This window comes from Urocampus carinirostris, chromosome 1, assembly GCF_059441175.1.
Source record: "Urocampus carinirostris isolate Australia breed hairy pipefish chromosome 1, RoL_Ucar_1.0, whole genome shotgun sequence".
Taxonomy (NCBI): domain Eukaryota; kingdom Metazoa; phylum Chordata; class Actinopteri; order Syngnathiformes; family Syngnathidae; genus Urocampus; species Urocampus carinirostris.
In genome coordinates, this window is record NC_142349.1 from 72,403,213 (window position 1) to 72,430,699 (window position 27,487).

The 27,487-nt window shown below is 42.1% G+C and overlaps 1 protein-coding gene across 1 annotated transcript in view; it reads right to left on the reverse strand.

Annotated features, from left to right (window-relative positions):
• Positions 1–290: 290 nt before the first annotated feature.
• The window catches only part of LOC148376759 (neurocan core protein-like), a 78,857-nt gene continuing 51,660 nt past the window's right edge, over positions 291–27,487 (reverse strand). Inside the window, exons 13-20 of the mRNA XM_088350408.1 lie at positions 21,180–21,290; positions 19,032–19,145; positions 17,110–17,161; positions 9,974–10,080; positions 8,565–8,647; positions 8,345–8,489; positions 4,528–4,710; positions 291–3,647 (exon numbers count right to left, since the gene is read on the reverse strand). Coding sequence (XP_088206534.1) covers positions 3,556–3,647; positions 4,528–4,710; positions 8,345–8,489; positions 8,565–8,647; positions 9,974–10,080; positions 17,110–17,161; positions 19,032–19,145; positions 21,180–21,290 — 887 coding nt within the window. The 3' untranslated portion in view covers positions 291–3,555. The remainder of the gene's footprint in view (positions 3,648–4,527; positions 4,711–8,344; positions 8,490–8,564; positions 8,648–9,973; positions 10,081–17,109; positions 17,162–19,031; positions 19,146–21,179; positions 21,291–27,487) is intronic.

Genomic DNA, 27,487 nt, shown 5'->3' on the forward strand with positions numbered 1-27,487 from the left:
TCTGGTCCTGACATGAAATCACAGATTTGGAACGATCAACTAGTCCTGCGATGGCTAAAAGGGTCATCCCGCCATCAAAACTGGGTGTTAGAATGTCAATTTAATAGGGGAGGGAATTAGCGCTATATGCTAGATTAGCAATTCTGATCAGTGCATTATTGGAAAAAGACAGTTTTGGGGTTGAAATGCCGTAGTAGCACGATATGGACAATTTCTGAAATGTAAAATATCCCAAAATAGTCCTTCAAGACTTTTCACAGAAAGCAGAGAAACAAAAACCTCAGCAGGAGTAATAGGTTTTGCGTTTATTAAGAATGCAACCACAACAGGACGAAAATGCCGGAACACCCAAAAGGTATATGAAAAAAAAATCATAATAACAAAAAGAGAAAAGTTAATTTCACCTTCTATCCAACAAGAGAACATGCAAGGGGAATTTGAAGCCTTTCGCGAACCGGTAAATCCAATCCGATCATATCCCGTTAACCGTGACTCCGTTCCCGTGCAGGCGATAATACGAATGGAAAGGGGATAATGGATTCACGGAGCAATCCCGATGAATGGTTGACATGCCTTGAGACAAACGGTAGGATCCTATTGGAGATGCATGGTGCCCCAATAGACTGGCATGTTACTCCTTCAAGTCGGGGGCCCCCTGGCGGATTTTTGGGGTACTGCAGGCTCCCATTAGAAATACTGTACATGTTGCAACTGAAATGGATGGAGCCCTAATAAACTGACATGTTATTCCTTCAAGTCTGGGGCCCCCTGGCGGGGTTTTGGGGTACTGCAGGCTCCCATTAGAAATACTGAACATGTTGCAACTGAAATGAATGGGGCCATAATAGACTGACAGGTTACTCCTTCAAGTCATGGGCCACCTGGCGGAATTTTGGTGTACTGCACGCTCCCATTAGAAATACTGTACATGTTGCAACTGAAATGAATGGGGCCATAATAGACTGGCAGGTTCCTCCTTCAAGTCTGGGCCCCCCCTGGCGGAATTTTGGGGTACTACAGGCTCCCATGAGAAATACATGTTGCAACTGAAATAAATGGGGCCCTCATAGACTGACAGGTTACACCTTCAAGTCTGGGCCCTCCTGGTGGAATTTTGGGGTACTGCTGGCTCCCATGAGAAATACATGTTGCAAATGAAATGAATGAGGCCCCAACAGAATGGCAGGTTACTCCTTCAAGTCTGGGGCCCACTGGCGGAATTTTAGGGTACTACAGGCTCCCATGAGAAATACATGTTGCAACTGAAATGAATGGGGCCCTAATAGACTGGCAGGTTCCTCCTTCAAGTCTGGGCCATCCTGGTGGAATTTTGGGGTACTGCAGGCTCCCATTACAAATACTGTTCATGTTTTAACTGAAATGAATGGGGCCCTTATAGACTCACATGTTACTCCTTCAAGTCTGCCCCCCCCTGGCGGAATTTTGGGGTACTGCAGGCTCCCATGAGAAATACATGTTGCAACTGAAATGAATGGGGCCCCAATAGACTGACGTGTTACTGCAGTCCCCCATTCGTACGCCAGTATTCCCATTAGAAGAGTGAACGAAATGAATCATTTCATCCATTGTCACCGACCAAATTGAACTCAGTACCATTGCTTGTTGCTACAAAAGTGAGCACAATTTCCGCCAGTTTTGTTGTGCTGGTTGGTGGGTAGCCAAATGCATGGACTAACACTATAAATTGATGGATAGAACTGTGGCATTTTTGCCATGGGGGCAGAAAACGATGGTCCCTGAAACCTCAACCAGGCGTTTTGGTGACCAAACTGAAGTTTGTCTTTATCATTTGTGTCTGTGCTACAACTACCACGCTGCAAAAGTCAACAGGGAATAATGGATTGCAGGGAAAAAAGTGCTGAAATTTTAGTCAGAAAAAAATAAGGATTACTATGGCAGGCTTTGTCAGCCTAAACCGAAATATATGCACTCTGGTCCCATCTCTCGGCAATTGTCAACTGGGATTAATGGATCGTGGCCACACAAGTGCAGTTCACTTTTTGGTTGACAAATCGGCAAAAAAGAGCCTCTAGGCCTGACACAAATTTACTCTCTTGGCCACTGCTCTCAGCAATAGTCGACTAGAGATAATGGGTCCCGGTCAAAACCATGCATTTCGTTTTAAGTAACAAAAGTGCCTTCTGGTGGTTCCTGCTTGCAGCGAAATAAGATTGGGGGTAATGGATTGCAGCCACACAAGTGCTGTTGATTCTAGGCGGAAGCAATTGGCTAAAAAAGAGCAGCTAGGCCTGACAAAAGGTTGCTTTGTTGGTCCTCGCTCGCAACAATTTAGGGTTAAGGATAATAGATCGCAACTGCAAGAGTGGAGTTCATTCTAGGCGAAAAAAAGAACCGTTAGGCCCGACAAGGGTGCACTTTGCTGGCCCCCAGTCATAGCATTATACGATCGGGGATAATAGACTGCTTCTGCTCGAGTGCAGTTTACATTTCGGCAGACGTAACAGAAAGAGTCGCCATGCGTCTTACATGTGTGATTCACTGGTGTCTGCTCCCAGCGATACACCATCAGGGATAATGGATTGCGACCACACGAGTCCAGTTCACATTTTGGTGGACATAACAAAAAAAGAGGGGCCACGCCCGACAAAAGTGCGCTTTGTCGGCTCCCGCTTGCAGCAATATGTATCAGGGTTAACGGATCAGGTAATAGATTTCCACTTGTGATGTACTGTAGCCAATAATTACAGTACATGCACGAGCAATATGTAATCAGGGATAACGGATCAGGTAATAGATTTCCACTTGTGATGCACTGTAGCAATAATTACAGTACATGCACGAGCAATATGTAATCAGGGATAATGGATCAGGTAATAGATTTCCACTTGTGATGCACTGTAGCAATAATTACAGTACATGCACAAGCAATATGTAATCAGGGATAACGGATCAGGTAATAGATTTCAACTTGTGATGCACTGCAGCCAGGAATTACAGTACATGCACGAGCAATATATAATCAGGGATAACGGATCAGGTAATAGATTTCAACTTGTGATGCACTGTAGCCAGGAATTACAGTACATGCACGAGCAACATGTAATCAAGGATAACGGATTATCGCGCCGATTTTCCCTTTCGCAATTCGGTTATCGCCTGCACGGAAGCATACTTGCCACCGAAGTGATCCGATTCGAGATTCCGCCAGAAAGTAAACACAACAATGAGCACGCGATCAAAGACTGAGGAATCCTACGAAGGGATAATGGATTAGAAAGTTACACCCGGGAAGTATAAAACAAGCAAAGAGCATGGCCACTAGTAATAAATAAAGCCTGGCTGGCACCCGAGCGAGCACATATTAGAGAAAAACAAGAAAAGGTCGTTTTAGCTAGCTTGCGGCGCTAACCGTTGCACTGTGACTTGCTAGCGCTAGCTTAGCGGCTGCGTTAGTGTTCGCGTGGGACCTCGTAAAGGAAGTGCGCGAGGAAGTTAGAAGAAAAACAAAATGTCCGGACGAACCGGCGGAAATTTCCCGCGGGGGTTTCGCTAGCTCGTAGCCTCGGGTTTGGTTCAGTCGAGTCGGGTTTTGTGGCCGTCGCCGTGGCGACGGTGGGGGTGGCGGTCCCTGCGGTGATGCCGGCGGTATCGGTGCGAGCGGCGAGCTGGTGGACAGAAAAATACCCGTCAGTATCGACATTTCCGACTCGTTCCCGACTCCATCCATCCGTCCATTATCTGCACCGCTTATCCTCAGTAGGGTCCCGGGGGTGCTGGAGCCTATCCCAGCTGTCTGCGGGCAGTGGGCAGGGGACACCCTGAACTGGTTGCCAGCCAGTCGCAGGGCACACAGGGACAGACAACTCACTTGCTCATTCACAGGAGGGAACCGGAGGGCCCGGAGGAAACCCACGCAGGCACGGGGAGAACATGCAAACTCCACACAGGGAGGCTGCAGTAGCCAGCAGTCGCAGGGCACACAGGGACAGACAACTCACTCACTCATTCACACCTATGGACAATTTGGACCGGCCAATCAACCTGACACGCATGTTTTTGGAATGTGGGAGGAAACCGGAGTGCCCGGAAGAAACCCACGCAGGCAAGGGGAGAACATGCAAACTCCACATAGGGAGGCTGCGGTAGCCGGCCAGTCGCAGGGCACACAGGGACAGAAAACTCACTCGCTCATTCACAGGAGGGAACCGGAGTGCCCGGAAGGAACCCACGCAGGCAAGGGGAGAACATGCAAACTCCACACAGGGAGGCTGCTGTAGCCGGCCAGTCGCAGGGCACACAGGGACAGACAACTCACTCACTCATTCACATCTATGGACAATTTGGACCGGCCAATCAATCTGACACGCATGTTTTCGGAATGTGGGAGGAAACCAGAGTGCCCGGAAGAAACCCACGCAGGCAAGGGGAGAACATGCAAACTCCACACAGGGAGGCTGCGGTAGCCAGCGGTCGCAGGGCACACAGGGATAGACAACTCACTCAAGATTTTGGGCTGCTCTAGAAAGTGGTGATACAAAGACTCACATTTGGAACAGATGATCCTAGGCCGCTCCCAGCTTCCGTCGTCACGGCAACGGGCAGTCGGCACGTGGCGCTGGAAAAAGCCCTGGGTACACTGGTAGCGCACCACAGAGTGGATGTCGTAGTGGGGCCTTCGTCTCCCCACCAGCTCGGCGTTCTCCACCGCCGGAGGCGTCCCGCACAGCACTGCCCGCAAAAAATCACTTTCAAACTCATTTTTTCAAGTTTCAGATGAGAAAGAAACTGAACCGGAAGATATGGCCTCTAGTTACAAAGACGTTTCAGGATACAAAGTCGAAAATACTACTGTACATTCGTTCCGCCTGGAGTTCTACCTGGCAATGCGTGAATCCCAAGATGCTCTTCGGGTCTCCTTCCCGCTCTAAAAACAGCCTAAAGGTGTGAAACGGGCGGCCCGCGGGCCAGATGAGGCCCGCTAAGGGATTGAATCTGGCCTGTGAGACAACGCTCAGAGAAGCGCAAGAGAAAAACAAGTTGCAGGTTGAAATAGGTCAACTTGATGTTGCCAAAGAAAGGTGCCTCTCATAAAGACACTGTACTTGTATTTATTTCTCTCTCTCTCTCTTTCTTTTCCACCCCTTTTCTCCCACTCTGTCTCCTTCACTCTCTGTGTCTCTCTTTTTCTCTTCCTTTGTTGCTCTTTGTCTATTTCTCTCTCTGTGTCTTTTAACCTCTTTCTCTCTAACTTCCTTTTCTCTCTTTTCTCTTTCTCTCTTCCTACCCTTCGCGCTTTCTTTTCTCTTTTCCTCTCCTTCTGCTTTCTATTTCTTTTTGGATTTCTTTCTTCCTCTCCCTTTCTTTTCCCCCTCTCTCACGGCTTTTTATCTTTTGTTTCTCACGCTCCCTCCCTCTCTCTCTTTTTCTTTCTTTGTCCCACCCTCTCTCCTTTTCCCTCCCTCTTTCTCTTATTTCTTTATCTCTCTTTTTCTTTCTTTTTAATCTACTAGTCCAGCCCCCGACAGAATGTTTGTTCTATCGTGTGGCCCCCGAGTTCAAATGAGTTTGACACCCCTGGCCTACAGTATGGTATCGCTACAAAAACCTATTATTCACGATGGTCCCCACGAAAGACATGCAGAAAAGCAGACAAGGACAAAAAGAGAAGACCTGGCCAGAAAAGGCGTTGACAGGTCAGGCTATTGCTCTGCCCCGCTCATTTTCGACGGAATAGCAGACGTCGTTGGATCGGTTTTTCAAGAAACCTCAGGCAGAAAACACTGCAAAAAAACATTTCTATAACTACCCCAAAGATAATACAAAATGTCTAGACAACATTAACACAATTTGTTCGACGCATGCAAATTAAGAAGAATTAGGGGCTTTATTTCAATGACACAAATAGATTTATTTTGTAGGTTACAGGAATTGTTTATTTGTTAGCTCCACTTTAGACAACAGCGCTAGCTAGTTTTATTTTGAAGGGGAAAAAAAGGGTTTCCTCAAGTGTATTTTTGGCTTGGTAACCAGCATTAATAGCTAGTAGCACGCTAGTTTTATTTTGAAGTAAAGGAATAAAAGTGGGCAGCAGTGGTTATCAGTGCAGAGTTCTGAGGTCATGAGATCGAACCTTCTTCTGCGGAGTTTGCATGTTCTCCCTGTGCTTGCGTGGGTTGTCTCCAACACTCTGGTTTCCTCTGTTATTTGGTTTCCTCCCACATTCACAAAACATGCATGTCAGGTTCATCGTCGGACAATAAGAGATCGTAAGCTGGGACGGGAGAGCAGACGTGGTCGGGGTCGGAAACGAGTTGTAAGCCAGAACGGGAGAGTAGACGTAGTCAGAGACAAAAAGAGGTCGCGAGCCGGGACAGGAGAGCAAGAATGCGGTCGGGGTCGGAAGCGAGTCGTAAGCCAGAACATGAGAGTAGACATAGTCGGGGACGAAAAGAGATCAAAAGTCGGGACGGGCGAGCAGACGGGGTCGGAAACAAGTCGTAAGCCAGAACGGGAGAGTAGACGTAGTCTGGGACAAAAAGAGGTCGTGAGCCGGGACGGGAGAGCAAAAATGCGGTCGGGGTCGGAAGCGAGTCGGAAGCCAAAAGGGGAGAGTAGACGTAGTCGGGGACAAAAAGAGATCGAAAGCCGGGACGGGCGAGCAGACGTGGTCGGGGTCGGAAACAAGTCGTAAGCCAGAACGGGAGAGTAGACATAGTCGGGGACAAAAAGTGATCGAAAGTAAGGACGGGCGAGCAGACGTGGTCGGGGTCGGAATTGAGTCGTAAGCCAGAACTGGAGAGTAGACGTAGTCGGGGACAAAAAGAGGTTGTAAGCCAGAACGGGCGAACAGACGTGGTCAGGATCAAAGCGGCTCGTAGCCGGAGACAGACGGAAGCAAAAACGGAGCAGGTTGGAGTCAGGGTTGAAAAAGGCTTGCCTAGTGTTCACTGAGGTTCGCAGACGGACTGACAACAGAGGACTGACAAGACTGGGTTCAAATAGTGACAGTGAGCCAATCAGAACCCGCGACGGTTGGCCCCAAAAGAGCGAGTCACATCAGTAATCATGACAAAAGCTAAAGTGTTCACTCAAATTGATATGCAGCGGGTTTTTTTTGCTTGAAAGCTAGCGTTAGTAGCCAGAAGCTGTCCAGTTTTATATTGAAGAACAGGAAAAATAAAAGCGTTACCTCAAAATTTGTTCGTTAGCTAGCGCTACTCTTGACCACAGTGCTAGCTAGTTTTATCTTAAAGTAAAGGAAAAAGTACTCCCTTAAATTGATATGTAGGTCTAGTGTTTTTCGCTTAGTAGGTAGCGTTAATCGCTAGTAGCTAGCTAGTTTTATTTTAAAGTAAAGTAAAAAGTACTCCCTCAAATTGATATGTAGGTCTCGTGTTTTTCGCTTAGTAGCTAGCGTTAATCGCTAGTAGCTAGCTAGTTTTATTTTAAAGTAAAGGAAAAAGTACTCCCTTAAATTGATATGTAGGTCTAGTGTTTTTCGTTTAGTAGCTAGCGTTAATCGCTAGTAGCTAGCTAGTTTTATTTTAAAGCAAAGGAAAAAGTGTTACCTCAAATTGATATGTAGGTCTCGTGTTTTTCGCTTAGTAGCTAGCGTTAATCGCTAGTAGCTAGCTAGTTTTATTTTAAAGTAAAGGAAAAAGTACTCCCTTAAATTGATATGTAGGTCTAGTGTTTTTCGTTTAGTAGCTAGCGTTAATCGCTAGTAGCTAGCTAGTTTTATTTTAAAGCAAAGGAAAAAGTGTTACCTCAAATTGATATGTAGGTCTCGTGTTTTTCGCTTAGTAGCTAGCGTTAATCGCTAGTAGCTAGCTAGTTTTATTTTAAAGTAAAGGAAAAAGTACTCCCTTAAATTGATATGTAGGTCTAGTGTTTTTCGTTTAGTAGCTAGCGTTAATCGCTAGTAGCTAGCTAGTTTTATTTTAAAGCAAAGGAAAAAGTGTTACCTCAAATTGATATGTAGGTCTCGTGTTTTTCGCTTAGTAGCTAGCATTTATAGCTAGTAGCTAGCTAGTTTTATTTTAAAGTAAAGGAAAAAGTGTTACCTCAAATTGATATGTAGGTCTCGTGTTTTTTGCTTAGTAGCTAGCATTTATAGCTAGTAGCTAGCTAGTTTTATTTTAAAGTAAAGGAAAAAGTGTTACCTCAAATTGATATGTAGGTCGCGTGTTTTTCGCTTAGTAGCTAGCATTTATAGCTAGTAGCTAGCTAGTTTTATCTTAAAGTAAAGGAAAAAGTACTCCCTTAAATTGATATGTAGGTCTTGTGTTTTTCGCTTAGTAGCTAGCGTTAATCGCTAGTAGCTAGCTAGTTTTATTTTGAAAAACAGGAACTAAAAGCGCACCTGAAGCCTTTTTGCAGACGTAGGGCAGGTTATAGTTGCAGGGCACGTCGTTCCATCTCCCGTCCTCGTGAGCGATGGTCACCACGCAATCTTCGCCGCCGGCGAAAAAATTGTCCGGTTGGCTTTCTCGCCAGTTCTCGTAAACCTAACACGTAAACCCAAACAGTTTAAGGATTTCAAGCATTGTTTTTTTTCGCGGAATAAAAAAACTGCATCCGACCATTTCGTTGGAGTCGGTCCACTGGAAGTCGTCCTCCACCGTGCGGTCGTTCAGACCCAACCAGGCGTTGTCGTGGCCGAGACCTACAAAATAAAAGAAGAGGAAATGATTACCTCTCAAATTTTCAAAAATAAGACGCTGTCCCAAACTGAAATAGTTACTGCAAGTGCTACTAACATTGAGTCATCCGAGTTGGAACACACAGAAATAGGTTTTTACTTTAGTTTGAATGTTTTTTGCAATCAAATACCTGCATTCCCCTAACAATGCGTGCTCATTTCTTGATGGAAAAATGAACAAGACCGGCATTTTCACACGGGGGCAGATTTAATTTCTTAAACCATTTAACTAAGTGAATTCCATCGAATTTATAGCCGGAATAGTGTCGCTCGAGTCTCTGTCGAGCCTCCTCTCTCGATCTTCTCCTTCTTCCTCTGCCCACGTTTTTTCCGCAAGCTGGTGTGCCGGCCCCTCCCACGGGCGTGTCAATGAAAGCCCCCACGTGGGGTCCACCCCCTCGCCTCGGTGTCTGGAGAAACTCAAAACGACACCGAGCGTTTATCAAAACAATGCCTGACGTCCTTCGTCAGAGTCTTGTTATCAAAATTCCCCAGCCAAAACGTTCCGAATTTGGAACAGCGTGACCTGAAGCCCACTCAGTGAAAATTTTCATTGCACTCTATAAATGTAACTTCATCTCATCTCATCTCATTAGCCGTACCGCTTATCCTCATTAGGGTCGCGGGGGGGCTGGAGCCCATCCCAGCCATCTCCAGGCAGTGGGCAGGGGACACCCTGAACTGGTTGCCAACCAATCGCAGGGCACACAGGGACAGACAACTCATTCGCTCATTCACACCTAGGGACAATTTGGACCGGCCAATTCACCTGAAATGCATGTTTTTGGAACGTGGGAGGAAACCGGAGTGCCCGGAGGAAACCCACGCATGTTTCCTGGCTTTGACTCGTTTCTGATCCTGACCACGTTTTTGCTCTCCTGCCCCGGCGACTCACCCGTTTTTTTCCTTTCCCGACACCGCCATCGCTCGCCACAGAAGATCCACTTCCGCGTTCAGAACAACCTGCTTCCAGCGATCACCGGATCGTGGGAACGTAACGCATGTGGGTCCTGTCTCCGTTCTGGTCCTGACACCCACAACTTAAATCCCAAGAGTCTAAGCTTTCCACTAATATTTAGCATAACCGATTTCAGTGACCGGTGACATCTTTAAGACCCATCTTTGCTTCTGAGCATTAAGGGTTTTATTCTATCCTCTTTTGAAAAACACCAATTCAAAATCCTAGGAATATCATTATTTCATGCCATTGTAAGGATGTTTTCTCTCCCTTTTTTGCCCGAGCCGCTTCGAACACCACTAGTGCGGGTGTACTTTTCTTTTTTTGTTCACCGTTGATGAAGTCCTGTTCACTGGCAGAGATGACACTCGTCAGGTGGGCGCTGTGTTCTCTGCAGTCCTTCTCCGCGTCCTCCCACGTATGTCTGTGGCTGAAGTACCTGTCGTACACAAAAGAAATACAAATAAAGTATACTATATAGAAGATAGATTCATGCATGCTTTGTCCTGCTTCCACTGGCTGAAGAAAAGGTCCCTTTGCTGCAAGTATTGAAGGATTTTATACGATTGAATACAAGTTACATTTATTGAGTGCAATGAAGATTTTCACAGAGTAGGCTTAAGTTCAATGACGGTCACGCTGTTCCGAATGCAGAATATTTTGTCTGTTGATAACGGAGGACGGCAGGGATTGTTTCTAGAAACGCTCTCCGTTGTTTTGAGGAACCACATACATCGGGACGCTCGTCTCTGAGATTGGGAAGCTCTCGTTGGGCTTCATTGGCACGCCCATGGGAGGAGCCGGCACACTGGCTTGTGGAAAGACGTGGGCCGAGAGAAAAAGCTAGAAGACTTCAGAGAAGGCTTCACACAGACTAATTCAACTAATTCGGCCATATTCGATGGAGTTCACTTAGTTCAATTGTTAATGAACACAATTAACCTGACATGCATGTTTTTGGGGAGGAAACCGGAGTGCCCGTAGGAAAACCCACGCAAGTACAGGGAGAACATGCAAACTCCACACAGGAAGGTTCGGTCTCATGACCTCAGAACTGTGCCGCACACCGTCCTCCAAAATATGTCAAGTCAAGTCAAGTCAAGTCATTTATTTTTGTATAGCCCTAAATCACGAAGAGTCTCAAAGGGCTTCACAGATTGTTACACTATATTACACAGACTATTGTCAACCGACAAGAGGAGTAGGTTATTCGTATGCAATAGAGTAGAGGTGAGTTTTAAGTTTAGATTTAAACATTTCCACTGAGGTTGCAGATCGGATCTCAGGGGGAAGAGCATTCCACAGCACCGGTGCCCGGATGGAGAACGCTCTCGAACCAGCAGAAGACTTCTTTGCTCTCGGGATCACCAGAAGACCGGCACTCTCAGATCGCAGGCTTCGGACCGGGACATAGCGGCAGATCAGATCTGAAAGATAAGAGGGAGCAAGTCCATGTATGATTTTGTACAGTACTAAGAGAACTTTGAAGTCACATCTTTGGCTAACTGGGAGCCAATGCAGGTTAGCCAAAATCGGTGTTATGTGATCGTACTTTTTTGTCCTAGTTAAAAGCCTCGCTGCGGCATTTTGTACTAGCTGAAGAGACTTGATTCTGGACTTCGGGAGACCGGAAAGTAGTGCATTACAGTAGTCGAGACGGGAGGTAACAAATGCATGAATTATTGTTTCCGCATCAGACTGAGACAGTATTGAACGGATTTTAGCAATGTTGCGAAGATGGAAGAAGGCAGTTCTAGTAATTTGCTTTACATGCATCTCAAATGATAGATCAGGGTCAAATATGACACCTAAATTTTTAACTGAGTCACTCTGTGTGATGTGACATTTGTCAAGGTTCACAGCAGTTTTTGAGAAGAAGTCACGGCATTTAGAAGGACCAATGACTAACATTTCGGTCTTTTCAGGGTTAAGACGCAAGAAATTGAGTGACATCCACTCTTTTATCTCAGTGAGACAGGCCTCCAAATTTCCACAGTTTAGTGTGGAAGATTCCTCCAACGGAAGATATAGTTGAGTGTCGTCTGCGTAGCAGTGGAAGCTGATATTGTACTTGCGGATAATATCACCTAATGGAAGCATGTAAATGTTGAAAAGTAGGGGGCCGAGCACAGAACCCTGCGGAACACCGCAGGTAACATTAAAGGGCTCAGATGTCGTTTCACCATATTTCACACAGTGCGTCCTATCTGAGAGGTAGGATCTGAACCACGAGAGGACGGTTCCTGAGAGACCAATCCATTTTTCCAACCGTTCTAGTAGGGTATTGTGGCGCACTGTGTCAAAAGCAGCACTAAGATCCAGCAGCAGCAAAAGTGATGAAGCGCCAGAATCCATTGACATTAGGAGATCATTTGTTACCTTGATCAGCGCTGTCTCAGTAGAGTGGTTAGCCCTGAATCCTGATTGCATCGATTCAAAAAGGTTGTTCTCAGATATGAAAGCATTCAGCTGCTGTGCCACTACTCTTTCGAGTACTTTAGAGAGGAAAGGTAGGTTTGACACAGGTCTGTAATTACTTAAGATTTCTGGATCAAGGTTGGGTCGTTTTAGTGTGGGTTTAATAACGGCGGACTTAAAAGCTGCTGGAACTACACCTGAGGAGAGTGATGTATTTATAATATTTAGAACTGAAGGCCCAATGACGCTAAAAAGACTTTTAATAAGTGAACCTGGGAGCGGGTCGAACTGGCAAGTTGTCGGTTTGGCCGCAGTCACCACTTGTTTGAGATCATCAAGTGACAGTTCACTAAAACCGGCCATTTTCCCTGGGCAGCCACCCTGTCGTGCATCTGTAAGTTTCAGTTCTTTAATATGAGTGGTACTAATAGTATCTTTAGCAATTTCTTCCTGTATGCATTGAATCTTTTTAGTGAAGAAGACCATTAAGTCCTGAGCAGAGTGTGTCGAACTATCAGCGGTAGTCTGTTGCCTTGTAAGCGATGCTACAGTGTCAAAAAGGGCTTTGGGGTTGTTCTTTTGAGACGCAATCACCTTCGAAAGGTAGGCCGATTTTGCAGAGGCAAGGGCCGCTTTATACTTTAACAAGCTATCACACCAGGTTTGATGGAAAACCTCAAGCTTGGTAGCGCGCCATTTTCTCTCCCATTTCCTGCATTCTTTTTTAAGGGTTCTAGTTTCATCAGTAAACCAAGGTGTGCGTCTTTTAGGACGTGATTTTAGTTTTAAGGGCGCTATGGTATCCATCACACTAGTCAGGGTGGTATTGAACTCATTCGTGAGTGAGTCAATCGAGCCAGTGTATTTAGGAAAGGACGCAACTGCTTCAGGAAGGAGTTCAAAGAGCTCAGAAACTGTGCCAGTGCTTATATTGCGTCCGCTAAATCCTTCAGCTTTTTTAACACTACATTTAGTTAGCACCTCAAATGTCACTAAATAATGATCGGAGATAACGGTAGTACACGGTAGCACCATAATGTTTGAGGTTAAAACTCCTCGAGTCAGAATCAAGTCTAGCGTGTTCCCATTTTTATGGGTTGGCAAATCAACTAGTTGAGTAAAACCAAATCCATCAAGTAAAGAACTAAACGCAATAGTGAGTGAACTGTGTGGGTCATTCATATGAATATTAAAGTCTCCCATAATTATAATTTTGTCTGCATAGGTTACTAGTTCAGACAAAAGTTCAGCGAATTCGTCTAAGAAAGTTGTGTATGGCCCAGGAGCACGATAGATAGTTATTACATCAATTGACAATTGAGGGGACCGCGTCACAAGAGCCTCAAACGTTTTGTAATTATTAGCGGTCCGTGGATTAAATTTAAGCGATTTTTCGGAGATTAGCGCAACACCACCACCCCTTTTCAGCGTGCGTGCTGTATGACTACTCTGGTAGTCTGGGGGAGAAGCATAATTAAGCGCTAAGTACTCATCCGGGCGTAACCACGTTTCACAAAGACCCATACAATTCAGTTTATAATCACGAATAATATTATCTACAAGTAAAGCTTTAGGGGCGAGGGATCTAACATTCAAAAGACCAAATTTTAGCTTTGCTGAATCATTTGACTTAGCTGAACTCTTTGTAGTCTTTGTCGAGATCTTCAAAAGCTCCCGGCGTTGTGGCCGTTCGTGAGCGCTGAGTTTAAAGCTTCGGTTGTCCGGCGAGGAATGAATGGTGGAATTAGTTACATCCTCGCGTCCATCCTCGTGTCCATCTTGCTGCTTAGACTTCACACGCTTCACACATCTACCTGCACGGCAGCCGCGTTTCCTTTCCGAACGGCGTCTCCGCCGTCGCCGCTTATTAAGAGGGATGGATGTCCACAACGAAGCCGGGTCTCTTTGAAGTTCGCTCGGTATATCATGAGCGGTATAAAAAGTGCCCGAAAAGTCGAAATTTAGACGCTCACCCAACCGAATAAGTTCGTCCCTACTGTAAGTGGTTTTAGCCACACATGTGTCCAAAAGTGAAAGCAAAAAAGACAAGAGAACAGCAATAAATAGAAGGTTAGCTGGAGAGCTACGAGCCGCAAGCATGTATCCATGCGCAGTCGCCATGGTCAATATGTTCAACTTAAGTTTCTTATGTTGAATTGGAACTTTATTGTCATTGATGACAGTGTTGTGAAACATTGTATGCAATGAGATTAGACATGACACACCAGGGTGTACACTGAAGGATTTTATACATTTGACTATAAAGGATTTTATACGATTGAATACAAGTTACATTTATTGAGTGCAATGAAGATTTTCACAGAGTAGGCTATAGTTCAATGACAGGTCACGCCGTTCCAAATGCAGATTATTTTGACTAGGGAATTTTGATAACAGGACTCTGATGGAGGTCGGCAGGCGATGTTTTGAGAACAAGGTCCTGATGACGTAGAAATGCTCAGTGTTGTTTTTGAGTTTTCCAGACATCGCGACACCCAGGTTGGGCTTCATTGGCACGTCCGTGGGAGGAGCCAGCACACCATCTTGCAGAAAGATGTAGGCCGAGAGTAGAAGCGGGAAAACGAGAGAGAAGCCTTGCCAGAGATGCCAATGACAGTAATTCGACTAATTCGGCCATTTTCGATGGAGTACACTTAGTTAAATTGTTAAAGAAATTAAATCTGCCCCCGTGTGAAAATGTCGGCTATTCTTGTCCATCTTTTCCATCAAGAAACGAGCCCACATTGTTGGGTGAATGTATGTAGTGTTTGGTTAATGGAGTCAGATGACTAATTCGAACAATTTGGTAAACGCTACATTATGAGTGCCCGGAGGAAACCCACGCAAGCACAGGGAGAACAGGCAAACTCCACAAAGGAAGGTTCGGTCTCATGACCTCAGACCTGTGCCGCACACGCGCTAACCACTGCGCCGCCGTGCTGCCCGCAAGTATACATGTCCTGCAAAATAGGTTCTATTAAAGTTTTTTATGTTGAATTGAATCTTTACGTAATTGATGACAGTGTTGTGAAACATTGCATGCAATGAGATTAGACACGGCACCCCAATGTGTACGTTGGGGAATGTGTAGACATAAATTAAGTTAGTATTGGAATCGACCATGGAAAATCAACAAAAACGATGATGCGATTGCATGGTTTGTTACACAAGTGTTTTTTTGTTCAAGCATATGTGTGGGAGGTTAACTCCAAAGGGGAGGACTGTTGTGGAATGTGGATAATAACTCATGATAAGCAGGGTTGGGTAGGGTTACTTTAACTGGATTACTTTCAATGACTTTTGGATGACTCCAATACCAAATATGCTAATAAAAGACAAAAGAAACTAAGTATGAATAAAATTTTGTGCAGGCTTGGGGAGTAACGGAATACATGGAACGGCAAAAATGATGTTGGCAAGCTGTTTGGATTTATTTAGTTTTGTTTCTGTCGCATTTTATGTTCGTTTTGCCGGAGATCAAAGCCAGGAGAGAAAGCTTACCACGTGTTGTGAGTCATCATTTGATTCATATTTAGTTTCTTTTGTCTTTTATTAGCATATTTGGTATTGGAGTCATCCAAAAGTCATTGAAAGTAATCCAGTTAAAGTAACCCTACCCAACCCTGATGATAAGTATGTAGGCATCTGTTGAAGGTCGTGGGATGACGTTGTTGCAGGAGGTCACAAGCTGATATGCTGAGGAACCGGGGCGGACGACCTTCACGAGATATCACGACTTGATATGAGGACACTATAAAGGCCAATGTTGAACGTCTGGAACTTTTAACGTGTCCTGAATGCAATAAAGAGCGTTCCCTTTTTGCCATATCTCCTCTCTGCGTATATTTTGGGGCGACACCCAACGACGTTCTCTCCAAAATGTTCACGTTATAAGGACTTTAAAGAGAAAAAAATAGACGACTGAGGATGAATCGGCAAAGATATTTGAAACATTGTTCTTAGAGACACGCCTAAAAAACCTTATCCTTAAATGTCTGTGTTTTAAAAAAAATTAAGATCAGAAACATTTATATTTTTGGGTACCGTGTGTAGGGGGGAGTTATGCACAATACTATTTTTAATCAAAAAGTTATTCTTTTTAAAACCATCCACTTTTCCACAATTAGTCGTAAGCTCGGCTGGCAGTGGATGACTTAAATATTGAAAGTGGGGTTAAATAGACTCAGTCAACCACTAAAAATTTCACTGGAAAATTAAGTCATTTCGAGAGCACGGGCTGGTCTTTGTTTCTTCAGGACGAGATTCCTTTTGCCCTCAAAGATAAACCAAAAAACATTTCACTACAGACTGTTTGTGGTGCAGGGACATATCATATTTCATATCTGACATGTCATGAAAATAATTCCTGATCAATTAAATGAGTTGATCTTTATGGTTTATGTATCATTGATTTCATTATCGCAACAAAATTGCTTTCCTTGTTCCTGTTTGTTCCTGACCCTGAGGGCTTGTGTCAACAATGTCATTTTATCATTTTGCATGATTCCATTTTCCTGGTCAGGTAAATAAATATAGTTTGTTAGTACCAAATACGTGCATTATTTATTCGTGTGTCTTTCGATTTTCCTTCCGGACGGATCGATCGATATCCGTATCAACGAACTGAAAAATCGATCATTCGAAGCTAAAATGATAAAGTTATAAAATCAAATTAAAAATGAAATAAAAGTAAAAATAGGTATTGCTTCTTTTATGATAAATGCTACACAATGCGAGGTTAATTCAATTATGAATTTAATAAATAGAATTGAAAGTAATTTACTGTACACAAAGCTCACCAGAAGAGGGTGCTGTTTTCCGAAGGTTAAAGCATGCACCCACAAAAGACAAAACTAGCACAGAAAATGCACTTTTCTTTTCCGATCGGAAAGCGCATACTGGACTGGAAAGTCGTGCAGCCCTATTTGACTTCGTATCTTGTTTTCTCGTGCTTGAGAGAGAAGGATAATGGTGGTCCGTGCTGCTCTTTGAGATTTCTAAACAGATAGGACTTGACCGCATAATATGCTAAAGAGAACGAAAAACTGACCTGTAGCAATGTCCGTGAAATTTCCTCCAGCCGTGTTCGCAGCCTTCGATGTCTGCAGAAGCAAATGGGCATAAGAGACATTTCTCACAAAGTTGTCTCACCAGTTCTGTGTAAATATAGCTTGCTTTGTCCTTCAGCTTTCTACTTTTTTCGCCACGGTTTCCTTCTCTAGCGACTCCTGTTATCCACTTAGCGGCCGTCTGTGGCTCAACGCTAGCCGTAATGGTTGTTATAAGACGCTCACGCACAAAGGGGGTGAAAAAAATCACACTCAACTCTGAAGTGAAACAAAAAAGGCGTTGTGGGAAGTAATTCGGCTGATACATTTTTCAGAATAATGTGACTGTCATGATTACTGATGTGACTCAGCTGTGCTCGCTCATTTGGCGCCACCCGCCGCAGGATCTGATTGGCTCCCTGTCACTATTTGAACCCAGTCCTGTCAGTCCCCTGGTGTCAATCCATCTGCGAACCTCAGTTAACACTAGGCAAGCCTTTTTCGACCCTGACTCCCACCTGTTTTTGCTCCCGTCTGTCCCCCAGCCTCAACCCGTTTTTTGATCCTGACCAGGTCTACTCTCCCGTCCCAGCTTTCGACCTCTTTTGTCCACGACCACATCTACTCTCCTTTCCTGGCTTACGCATTTCCGACCCCAACCACGTTTTTGCTCTGCTGTTCCGGCTACTGACCCGTTTTTGCTCGAGTTTGTCTCCCGTTACAATCTGTTTTGATCTCAACCACGTCTGCTCTCCCATCCTGAATTACATTTTAGAACATATATATCTCATCTCATTAGCTGCACCGCTTATCCTCAATCCTCAATCATCGGGCAGTGGGCAGGGGACACCCTGAACTGGTTGCCAGCCAATCGCAGGGCACACAGGGACAGACAACTCGCTCACACCTAGGACAATTTGGACCGGCCAATCCACCTGAAATGCATGTCTTTGGAATGTGGGAGGAAACCGGAGTGCCCGGAGGAAACCCACGCAAGCACGGGGAGAACATACAAACTCCACAGAGTAAATCCGGTAGCTGGATTTGAACCCACACAAGAGGTTCCCAAGACCTTAGAAACTGTGCCGCACATGCGCTAACCACTGCGCCGCCGTGCTGCCCTATATATATATATATATATATATATATATATATATATATATATATATATACATATAATTTTTTCAAATGTTATTCAAGAACATAAAGATAATATGTCACGATTGCCATGGCGCCCAATTGGCCACGCCCATGTGCCAGCTGGAGCTTGTTGACAGATTGGTTCCCTGTCAGTATTTAAACTCTGTCCTGTCAGTCCCCTTTTGTCGGTCCGTCTGTGAATCTCTGTTTATACACGGCAAGCCCTTTTTTGCCTGTCCCGTTTTTTTGCTCCTGTTTGTTTGCCGCTACGATCTGTTTTGATCTCGACCACGTCTGCTCTCCCGTCCCGAATACTGATCTGTTTTTGATTTAGACCACGTCTACTCCCTCTCCTGGCTTTTCGACTCGTTTCCGATCCCGACCACGTTTTTGTTCTTCTATCTGACCGGCTACTGACCCATTTTTTCCCTTCCCGACAACGCCATCGCTCGCCACGGAAGTCCCACTTCCGCGCTCAGCGCGACATGCTTCCCGCGCCGAGCTATTCCCGGAACCCCCTCCCTTTCTTCTAATTAAACTTGTGAGAAACGTTACGCGAGTGGGTCCTGTTTCCGTTCTGGTCCTGACAACAAAAGTCTAATCGTAAAAAGTGTCAAGTCAGTCTTTTTTTTCAGGACTAATTTTGTCGCATAGAAATAATAACTGACACTATAATGCTAATGGCAGTGTGTCCCTGCAAATACAAAGCTGACTACAGTTTCCCATGATCCACCAGTAGATCGTGATCTACGTAAAGAGCACCTTTGTCCTTGGGGTTATTTACCTTTCTCGCAGGCTTCTCCTCCATAACTGGGCAGGCAAAGGCAGAGGAAAGAATCGATTTTATCGATGCACGTCCCTCCGTTTTCGCAAGGTTCCGATTGGCAGTCGTCCACGTCTGCAAAAACAAAATCTCGTTAAGCCTGGCTGGAAAGGGAAACTGAAAAAAAAGCGTCTGTTTCTGTGTGATTGATTCACTATCCAGCAAAAGCAATTCTCTGTAAGTCCAGTGACCCTGAAGGACTAAGCAGGAGCAGCTAACTATACCAACAGCAGCTAGTGACAAACCATAGCCTGTACCTAAGTGGCTAAAATAAGTGGCTAGAGAAGAAAAAAGTGGAAGAAAAGTGGAAGATGCCCAAAGGATGGGACTCAGTGACGTTCGCTGTGGAAATTGAGCGACCCTGAAGGACTAAGCAGGAGCAGCTAACTATACCAACAGCAGCTAGTGACAAGCCATAGCCTGTAGCTAAGAGGCTAAAATGAGTGGCTAGAGAAGAAAAAAGTGGAAGAAAAGTGGAAGATGCCCGAAGGATGGGACTCAGTGACGTTCGCTGTGGAAGGTGAGCGACCCTGAAGGACTAAGCAGGAGCAGCTAACTATACCAATATCAGCTAGTGACAAGCCATAGCCTGTAGCTAAGAGGCTAAAATGAGTGGCTAGAGAAGAAAAAAGTGGAAGAAAAGTGAAAAATGCCCAAAGGATGGGACTCAGTGACGTTCGCTGTGGAAGGTGAGCGACCCTGAAGGACTAAGCAGGAGCAGCTAACTATACCAATATCAGCTAGTGACAAGCCATAGCCTGTAGCTAAGTGGCTAAAATGAGTGGCTAGAGAAGAAAAAAGTGGAAGAAAAGTGGAAGATGCCCGAAGGATGGGACTCAGTGATGTTCGCTGTGGAAGGTGAGTGACACTTAAGGACGAAAAAGGAGCAGCTAACTCTACCAATAGCAGCTAGTGACAAGCCTTAGCCTGTAGCTAAGTGGCTAGAATGAGTGGCTAGAGAAGGATACAGTGGACAAAAATAGACGAATGGCTGAAACACAGAGTTTAAGCGACATTTGCCAGCATAACCAGCTGTAAAGGGCCACTGATACTAGAGGACCAAGCAGGAGCAGCTAAGAATTAGAAGAGACATAAACTGCAGCCAAATGGTTTGAGAAGGAAACAGTGGACAAAAGGGCAAATGCATGAAATGCATGAAATGCCTGAAATCTTTCTCTATCCCTCTCTCATTGTTTCTTCTTTTTCTATCATTTTTTTCTTTGACTCTCTTGTTCTTTGACTCTCTCTCTATCATTCCTTTTTTCACTCTATCTCTCCATCATTCTCTCTTCCACTCTCTCACCCTCTATCATTCTCTATTTCACTCTCTCATTCTCTATCATCTTTTCTTTCACTGTCTATTGTGTTTTTCTTTTGTTCTCTCTCTCTATTATTCTTTCATTCACTTTCTCTTTTTCTATTATTGTTTCTTTCACTTTCTCTCGCTCGCTCTCTCTATCATTCTTTCTTTCAGTTTTTCTCTATCATTCTCTCTCTCTATCCTTCTTTCTTTCTCACTGTCATTATTTTTTCTTTCTCTATCATTCTTTCTTTCCTTCTTTCTCTATCATTCTTTCTCTCTCTCACACTTACTGTCATTTTCTCTCTCTCTTTGTGTCGTTCTCTATCTTTCTCTTTCTTTCTCTCTCTGTTATGTTCTCTCTCGCTATCGCTCTCTTTCTGCCAGCCATTTTCTCTCTCCCTCTTTTTCCCTTTCTGTCTTTTCTCTCTCTCTCTCTTACTCTCTCTCTCATTCTGTCATTTTCTCTCTCTCTCTCTCTCTCTCTCTCTCTCTCTCTCTCTCTTTCTATCATGTTGTCTCTCTAGCTCACTCTCCCTTTTACTGTCATTTTATTTCTATCTCTCTTTCTGTCATTTTCTCTTTCTAGCTCTCTCTTTCTGTCTGTCATTTTCTCTCTAGCTCTCTCACTCTCACTCTCTCTTTCTCTCTCTCTCTCTCTCTCTCTCTCTCTCTCTCTCTCTCTCTCTCTCTCTCTCTTTCTTATCTCTTTTTCTTCCTACTTGCAATAAGTAGGAAGTTTCTTCCTACTAGCTCTAGTCCGGAGACCCCTGGTGGTATTCAGTGTATGTGTGTGCGTTGTGACTGACCGATTTCGCAGTTCTCCCCCGCGAACCCTAGGGGGCAGTAGCAGCTGTATCCCTTTCCCTGGGGGAGGCACTTGCCCCCGTGCAGACACGGGTTGGTCCCGCACGGCCAAACTGAAACACAACATGAAGCTTTTTTAGTCAGGGACCAACGTGACGTCACAGGTGCCCGCCCCTGGAAATGGACCAGGGGTGGGCAAACTAGGGGCGGGGGGTTTAAATCTGTCCCGCTGAAAGAAAGAGTTAAAAAAAAGTAGTTCAAAATTGAAGTTTGGTGAAATATTTGGATTGAAAATAGTCTTGGGTGAGGCTTCAGTTGGCAGGACACATTTAAAAAAAAAATCGATATTTTTGACTTTGAGGAAAAAGCCCATGGGAAAGATTTCAAATAAGAAAAAACAACTACCGTTATAGACACTTATATTAAAGAAAAAGAGAATGAGAAAAAAACAGCATGTCTCCATCCATCCATTATCTGCACCGCTTATCCTCAGTAGGGTCACGGGGCATGTCTCACCTATTCAAAAATAAACTCTCTATTATTCTTTATTTCTCTTTCTCTTATTCTTGATTTCTCCATCTCTCTCGCTCTAATTCTTTATTTCTCCCTCTCTCTAATTCTTTATTTCTCTCTCTCTCACTCTTATTCTTTACTTTTCCATCTCTCGCTCTCACTCTTATTCTTTATTTCTCCATCTCTCCCTCTCTCTATTATTCTTTATTTCTCTCTCTCTCTCTTATTCTTTATTTCTCCATCTCTCTCGCTCTTATCCTTTACTTTTCCATCTCTCGCTCTCTCTCTTATTCTTTATTTCTCCATCTCTCTCACTCTTATCCTTTACTTTTCCATCTCTCGCTCTCTCTCTTATTCTTTATTTCTCCATCTCTCTCCCTCTCTCTCTTATTCTTTATTTCTCCATCTCTCTCTCTCTTATTCTTTACTTTTCCATCTCTCACTCTCACTCTTATTCCTCCATCTCTCTCTTTCTATTATTCTCTCTCTCTATTATTCTTTATTGTGGGGTCTAAGAAGTAAACCACTGATGTGTGGGGGAGCTATGATATCCATAGTACAACCTATTTTAAATGTATTCCTCTCTCTCTCTATTTCTCTCTCTCTCTCTCTCTCTCTCTCTCTCTCTAATTCTTTGTTTCTCTCTCTATTATTCTTTATTTCTCCATCTCTCTCTATTATTCTGTGTTTCTCTCAATATATATTATTCTGTAATTCTCAATCTCTCTCTCTCTCTATTATTTTCTCCCTCTTATTCTTTATTTCTCTCTCTCTCTCTCTCTCTCTCTCTCTCTCTCTCTCTCTCTCTCTCTCCCTCCCTCTCTCTCTCTCTAGGATTCTTTTTCTCTCTCTCTCTCTCTGTCTATTATACTTTATTTCTCCATCTCTCTCCCTCTCTCTTATTCTTTATTTCTACATCTCTCTCTATTATTCTGTGTATTCCACCCTGTATATTATTCTTTATTTCTCAATCTTTTGCTCTCTATTGTTTTCTCTCTCTTATTCTTTATTTCTCTCTCTCTCTCTCTCTCTCTCTAGGATTCTTTATTTCTCTCTCTCTCTCTCTATTATACTTTATTTCTCTATCTCTCTCCCTCTCTCTTTTTCTTTATTTTTACATTTCTCTCTATCTTATTCTTTATTTCTCTCTCTCTCTCTCTCTCTCTCTCTTATTCTTTATTTCTCCATCTCTCTCTCGCTTTCTCTTATTCTTTATTTCTCCATCTCTTTCTCTCTATTATTCTTTATCTCTCTCTCTATCTCTCTATTATTCTCCCTCTCTATTATCCTTTATCTCTCCCTCTCTCTCTCTCTATTATTCTTTATTTCTCTCTGGATAGACATAGATATATATATATATATATATATACATACACAAGCTGCACTATAGTACAAGTCGCATATATCTATGCTGAAAATGATATATCCGTTTTGAAAATAGTTAAAAGATTTGAAGATTGGATATGAGGAAGAAAAATGAGTAACACGTTTTTGCCAATTGAATTATGTTATTATTATTATTATGTTATTATGTTTTGAAGGGCAAAACATAACAAACGGAATATTTTTTTCCGTTTTTCGAAATCGGATATTCGAAAGAAACCTTAGCGACGCAGCCAATCAGAAACCACCGAGATCTGCATTCCTGGCCCCGCCCCTCACGACGGGGATCATAAGGCTGCGGAGCATTGTCGTCATGGTAACCGGATGCAAAGCCCGCACGGCGGGCGGCGTGAGAAACGAGGCGACCCCTCCCCCCCATATAAGGCACGCGCACACAAGCCCCGCCCCCACAAGCCCCGCCCCCACGCCGCCATTCACCCGGACCATGCGTGTGGTCTGGATGGAACAATGAGATTTGCATCTCATTTGCATCTCATTTACATATCAATGGCGGCACCAGATCGCTATTCTACCGCTCATTAAGCCGAACCTTATCCTCCTTGTTTTATAACCTTATCTTCTCTGTTCCTTTATCTTCTTGGCTTTTTTTACCTCACTGTGAATGTGTGAAACTGGAGTGTCATGTCCAATTTCGTTGTCACAATATGTTAACCCATTTTGTAACAATGACAATAAAGGTATATTCTATTCTATTGGACTTTTTAAATACAATGGCTCTTATTTATCTTGTTTCTTGAGTAACTGTAACATTCATCCATATCAGTAGGGGGCAGCAGATTGCTATTTTTTTTAAACATTTATATTTGCTTATAAAGTAGTGACGGGAAGTATAGTCGATTTAATAACACATTTTGCTTTATTTACCCATTTCAGATTGTACAACTAAAAATATCAATAAAGTAAAAGTTTTAAACACATAAATTGACTGATTTTAATTATTTTTAATTATTTTCCTAATTATTTTTTATAAAAAGCAAGATTACAAATTAAAATGAACAATCATCAAAGCTTTAAAAAAACAAAACATTTAACTGTGTTTTGTAAACTTGAATTTTTTTTTAGGAAATAAATGTGTGCCGTGTTTCAATATCAGGAAAGATATTTTATACCGTAAAAAATTGTATTTAAAAAAATACTTTTTTGTATATAATAACTGTCAGCCATCTTGTTCCTTGTGACAGGCTGGGAAAAAAAAACGAAAGAATGGGAGGATTAGTCTTCTCAATCTGTGTGCTTTATATAGCACTTGTTTTCAGTTACACTGCACAATACAGCAACATCTGGTTAAATATTACACAGTGTCCCTTTAAGAAAAAGAGTATTAAAGGAACTCTTTCAAGGGCTGGACAATCCTCACAATTGGAAGTTTTGAAATCAGTTTTCATTTGAATTTACTGCCCACATTTGCATCCGCCCGATACTCCAATTTACCAGCTCAAGTCATGTTTATTTTGTGACGCCCTTAATCACAAAAGGGCTGTACAGATCACAGACTATTATGACACCATCCCCTGATCTAAAACCTACACGAGGGCCAGGAAAAACTCAAAAACCTTAGCATGGAATAGACCAGGAATAGGCCTTCGTTAATTGAGACATGAAAAAATGAATTAACGACAAAAATGAATGAATGAACGAATAACAAGTGAGAAAGTCAAAGAAGAAATAAAATGTCCGTTTTCCATGATGGACTTGAGAAATGGAGTTTGATTTTGTATGTATTTTTTGAGCTTCTCCTCTCATTAAAATAATTTAGTGTCCAAACTGTGGCCCGAGGACAATTAGCTACCCACGAACCATTTCCCAGTGGTCCACAAAAATTGCTATTTGTCACACAGAGTAAAATTTGAAAAATATACAGAAGCTAATTATTGTAGTATTTTCCTTCATAATATTGATCTTTTTTGTCAAATTAAGTCTTACAAAAAACTCTTCTTAAATACACTTTACAATTAAAATAAAGATCCATTTTCATTCAAGATAAAATTAAGTTGAATTCTATACAATAAATACAATTAAATCAAATTAATTAAATCAAATACAATTAAGTGCAATGCGATTAAATACAGTCTTATTGAATTAATTAAATCGATTTAAATGGAATAAAGTACGATAAAAATATACTGTATACAATAATAGGAATGGGAGAAAATTGGATTAAAAACAATAAGAATGCATTAAATGAATTAAATAGAATTAAGTACAAAAACGAATTGCAATCAAATTAAATTCATTATATTAAAAGCTATAAAGTACAATCAAATTAACTATAATACCATTTAATAGTATAAATTAAATGAATTACCGTATTTCCGCACTATAAGGCGCACCTAAAAGCCTTTATTTTTTTCAAAAGCTGACCATGCGCCTTATAATACAGTGCGCCTTATTTATGGATCAACATTAAGTTTTCCAACTAACTTGCACCCGCCGACTCGATTTCCCCCCGAAGGCCAAGTAGTACGCGGTGGATGGTGGGATTTATTTACCGGCGTTTCATTGGCTAACCAATGTGTCAATCATCAGTTGAATCGATCACTATTGGCTAAAGTTATTCGGAGGTCAAGAGGCGGATCCTTCTTATCATTTACAGACTGCCCTTGGCTCAAACGGCAAACAAAGTCTGCAATTGGCCGAAAAAGATGTGTCAATCATCAGTTGAATCGATCACTATTGGCTAAAGTTATGTTGAGGTCAAGAGGCGGATCCTTTTTATCATTTACAGACTGCCATTGGCTCAAACGGCAAACAAAGCCTGCAATTGGCCGAAAAAGATGTGTCAATCATCAGTTGAATCGATCACTATTGGCTAAAGTTATTCGGAGGTCAAGAGGCGGATCCTTCTTATAATGTACAGGCTGCCATTGGCTTAAACAGCGAAACAAAGCCTGCAATTAGCCGAAAAAGATGAATGCGTATAGCATGTGGCCGATGGCATAGAGAAAGCATTTTTTTCTATTCTGTATTTGTAAATATTGTATTCTCCTGGATTTACTACCCTCACGGATATAAGAGGACATCGCCTGCACATTATTATGAACACAATGACTTCGGTGAGCTATTCCCGGTTTTATATTGTCTTGTTTCAGACTGAACTCGATGTTTCTGTGATAAGCGGTGCAGATAATGGATGGAATGGAGTGTCTATTTTTGAATTCAACTCAATTCCAAGTGTTTATTGTCATATGCACAGTAAAGTTGCGAGCGAAAAAGAAAATAGAAACTAAGGAATGGTTGGCATTTCTTGAATCCCAAGACTTTAACCTTCCGAATGATGGAACGATGCATTTGAGTGACATCGTACGGACACCGCATCCGCACGTGTGTACGACACGTATTTGCGTCTTTGCAAGCTTTGGGAATGTTAAGGGGGTAAGAAGTTGGACTGAACTATTTGACTGTTTTGTCCACGTTCCCATTGTAGCGCCTTATAATCCGGTGAGTCTTAAATATGTCAAAAATAGGACCAAAAACTATTTTTTCGGGGTGCGCCCTATAACCCGGTGCGCCTTATAGTGCGGAAAATACGGTACAAGAAATTGAGTACCAAAAAATTAAATGAAATAATAACAAATTAATACAATAAAATACAATGTTAAAATTCAATAAAATAAATCAATTAAATTAATTATATCCAAATAACCAATTGCATTCAAATTAAATATTCATTATATTGAAATCAATAAAGTACAATCAAATTAAATATAATATTATTTAATAATATAAATTACATGAATTACAAGAAATAAAGTACCAGAAAAATTCAATGAAAGAATAATAATTTAAATACAATAAAATACAATGTTAAAATTCAATGAAATAAATGAATTAAATTAATTACATACAAAAAACTAATTGCAGTAACATTAAATTCATTATATTAAAAGCAATAAAGTATAATCAAATTAAATACAATACTATTTAATAATATAAATTACATGAATTACAAGAAATAAAGTACCAGAAAAATTACATGAAATAATAAGAAATTAATACAATAAAATATAATGTTAAAATTCAATAAAATAAATTAAGTAAATTAATTATATACAAATAACTAATTGCAATAACATTAAATTCATTATATTGAAAGCAATAAAGTATAATAAAATTAAATATAATACTATTTAAGGATATAAATTATATGAATTCCAAGAAATAAAGTACCATAAAAATTAAATGAAATAATAACAAATTAATACAATAAAATACAATTTTAAAATTTAATTAAATAAATTAATTAAATTACTTATATATAAAAAATTATTAAATTCTTTATGTACAATCAAGTACAATAAAATAACATTAATTAGTTAAATAAAGTAAAATAAATAAAATTGGTTAAATTAAATTAATTAAATACAAATAAATTCAATAAAATTAAATAGATTAC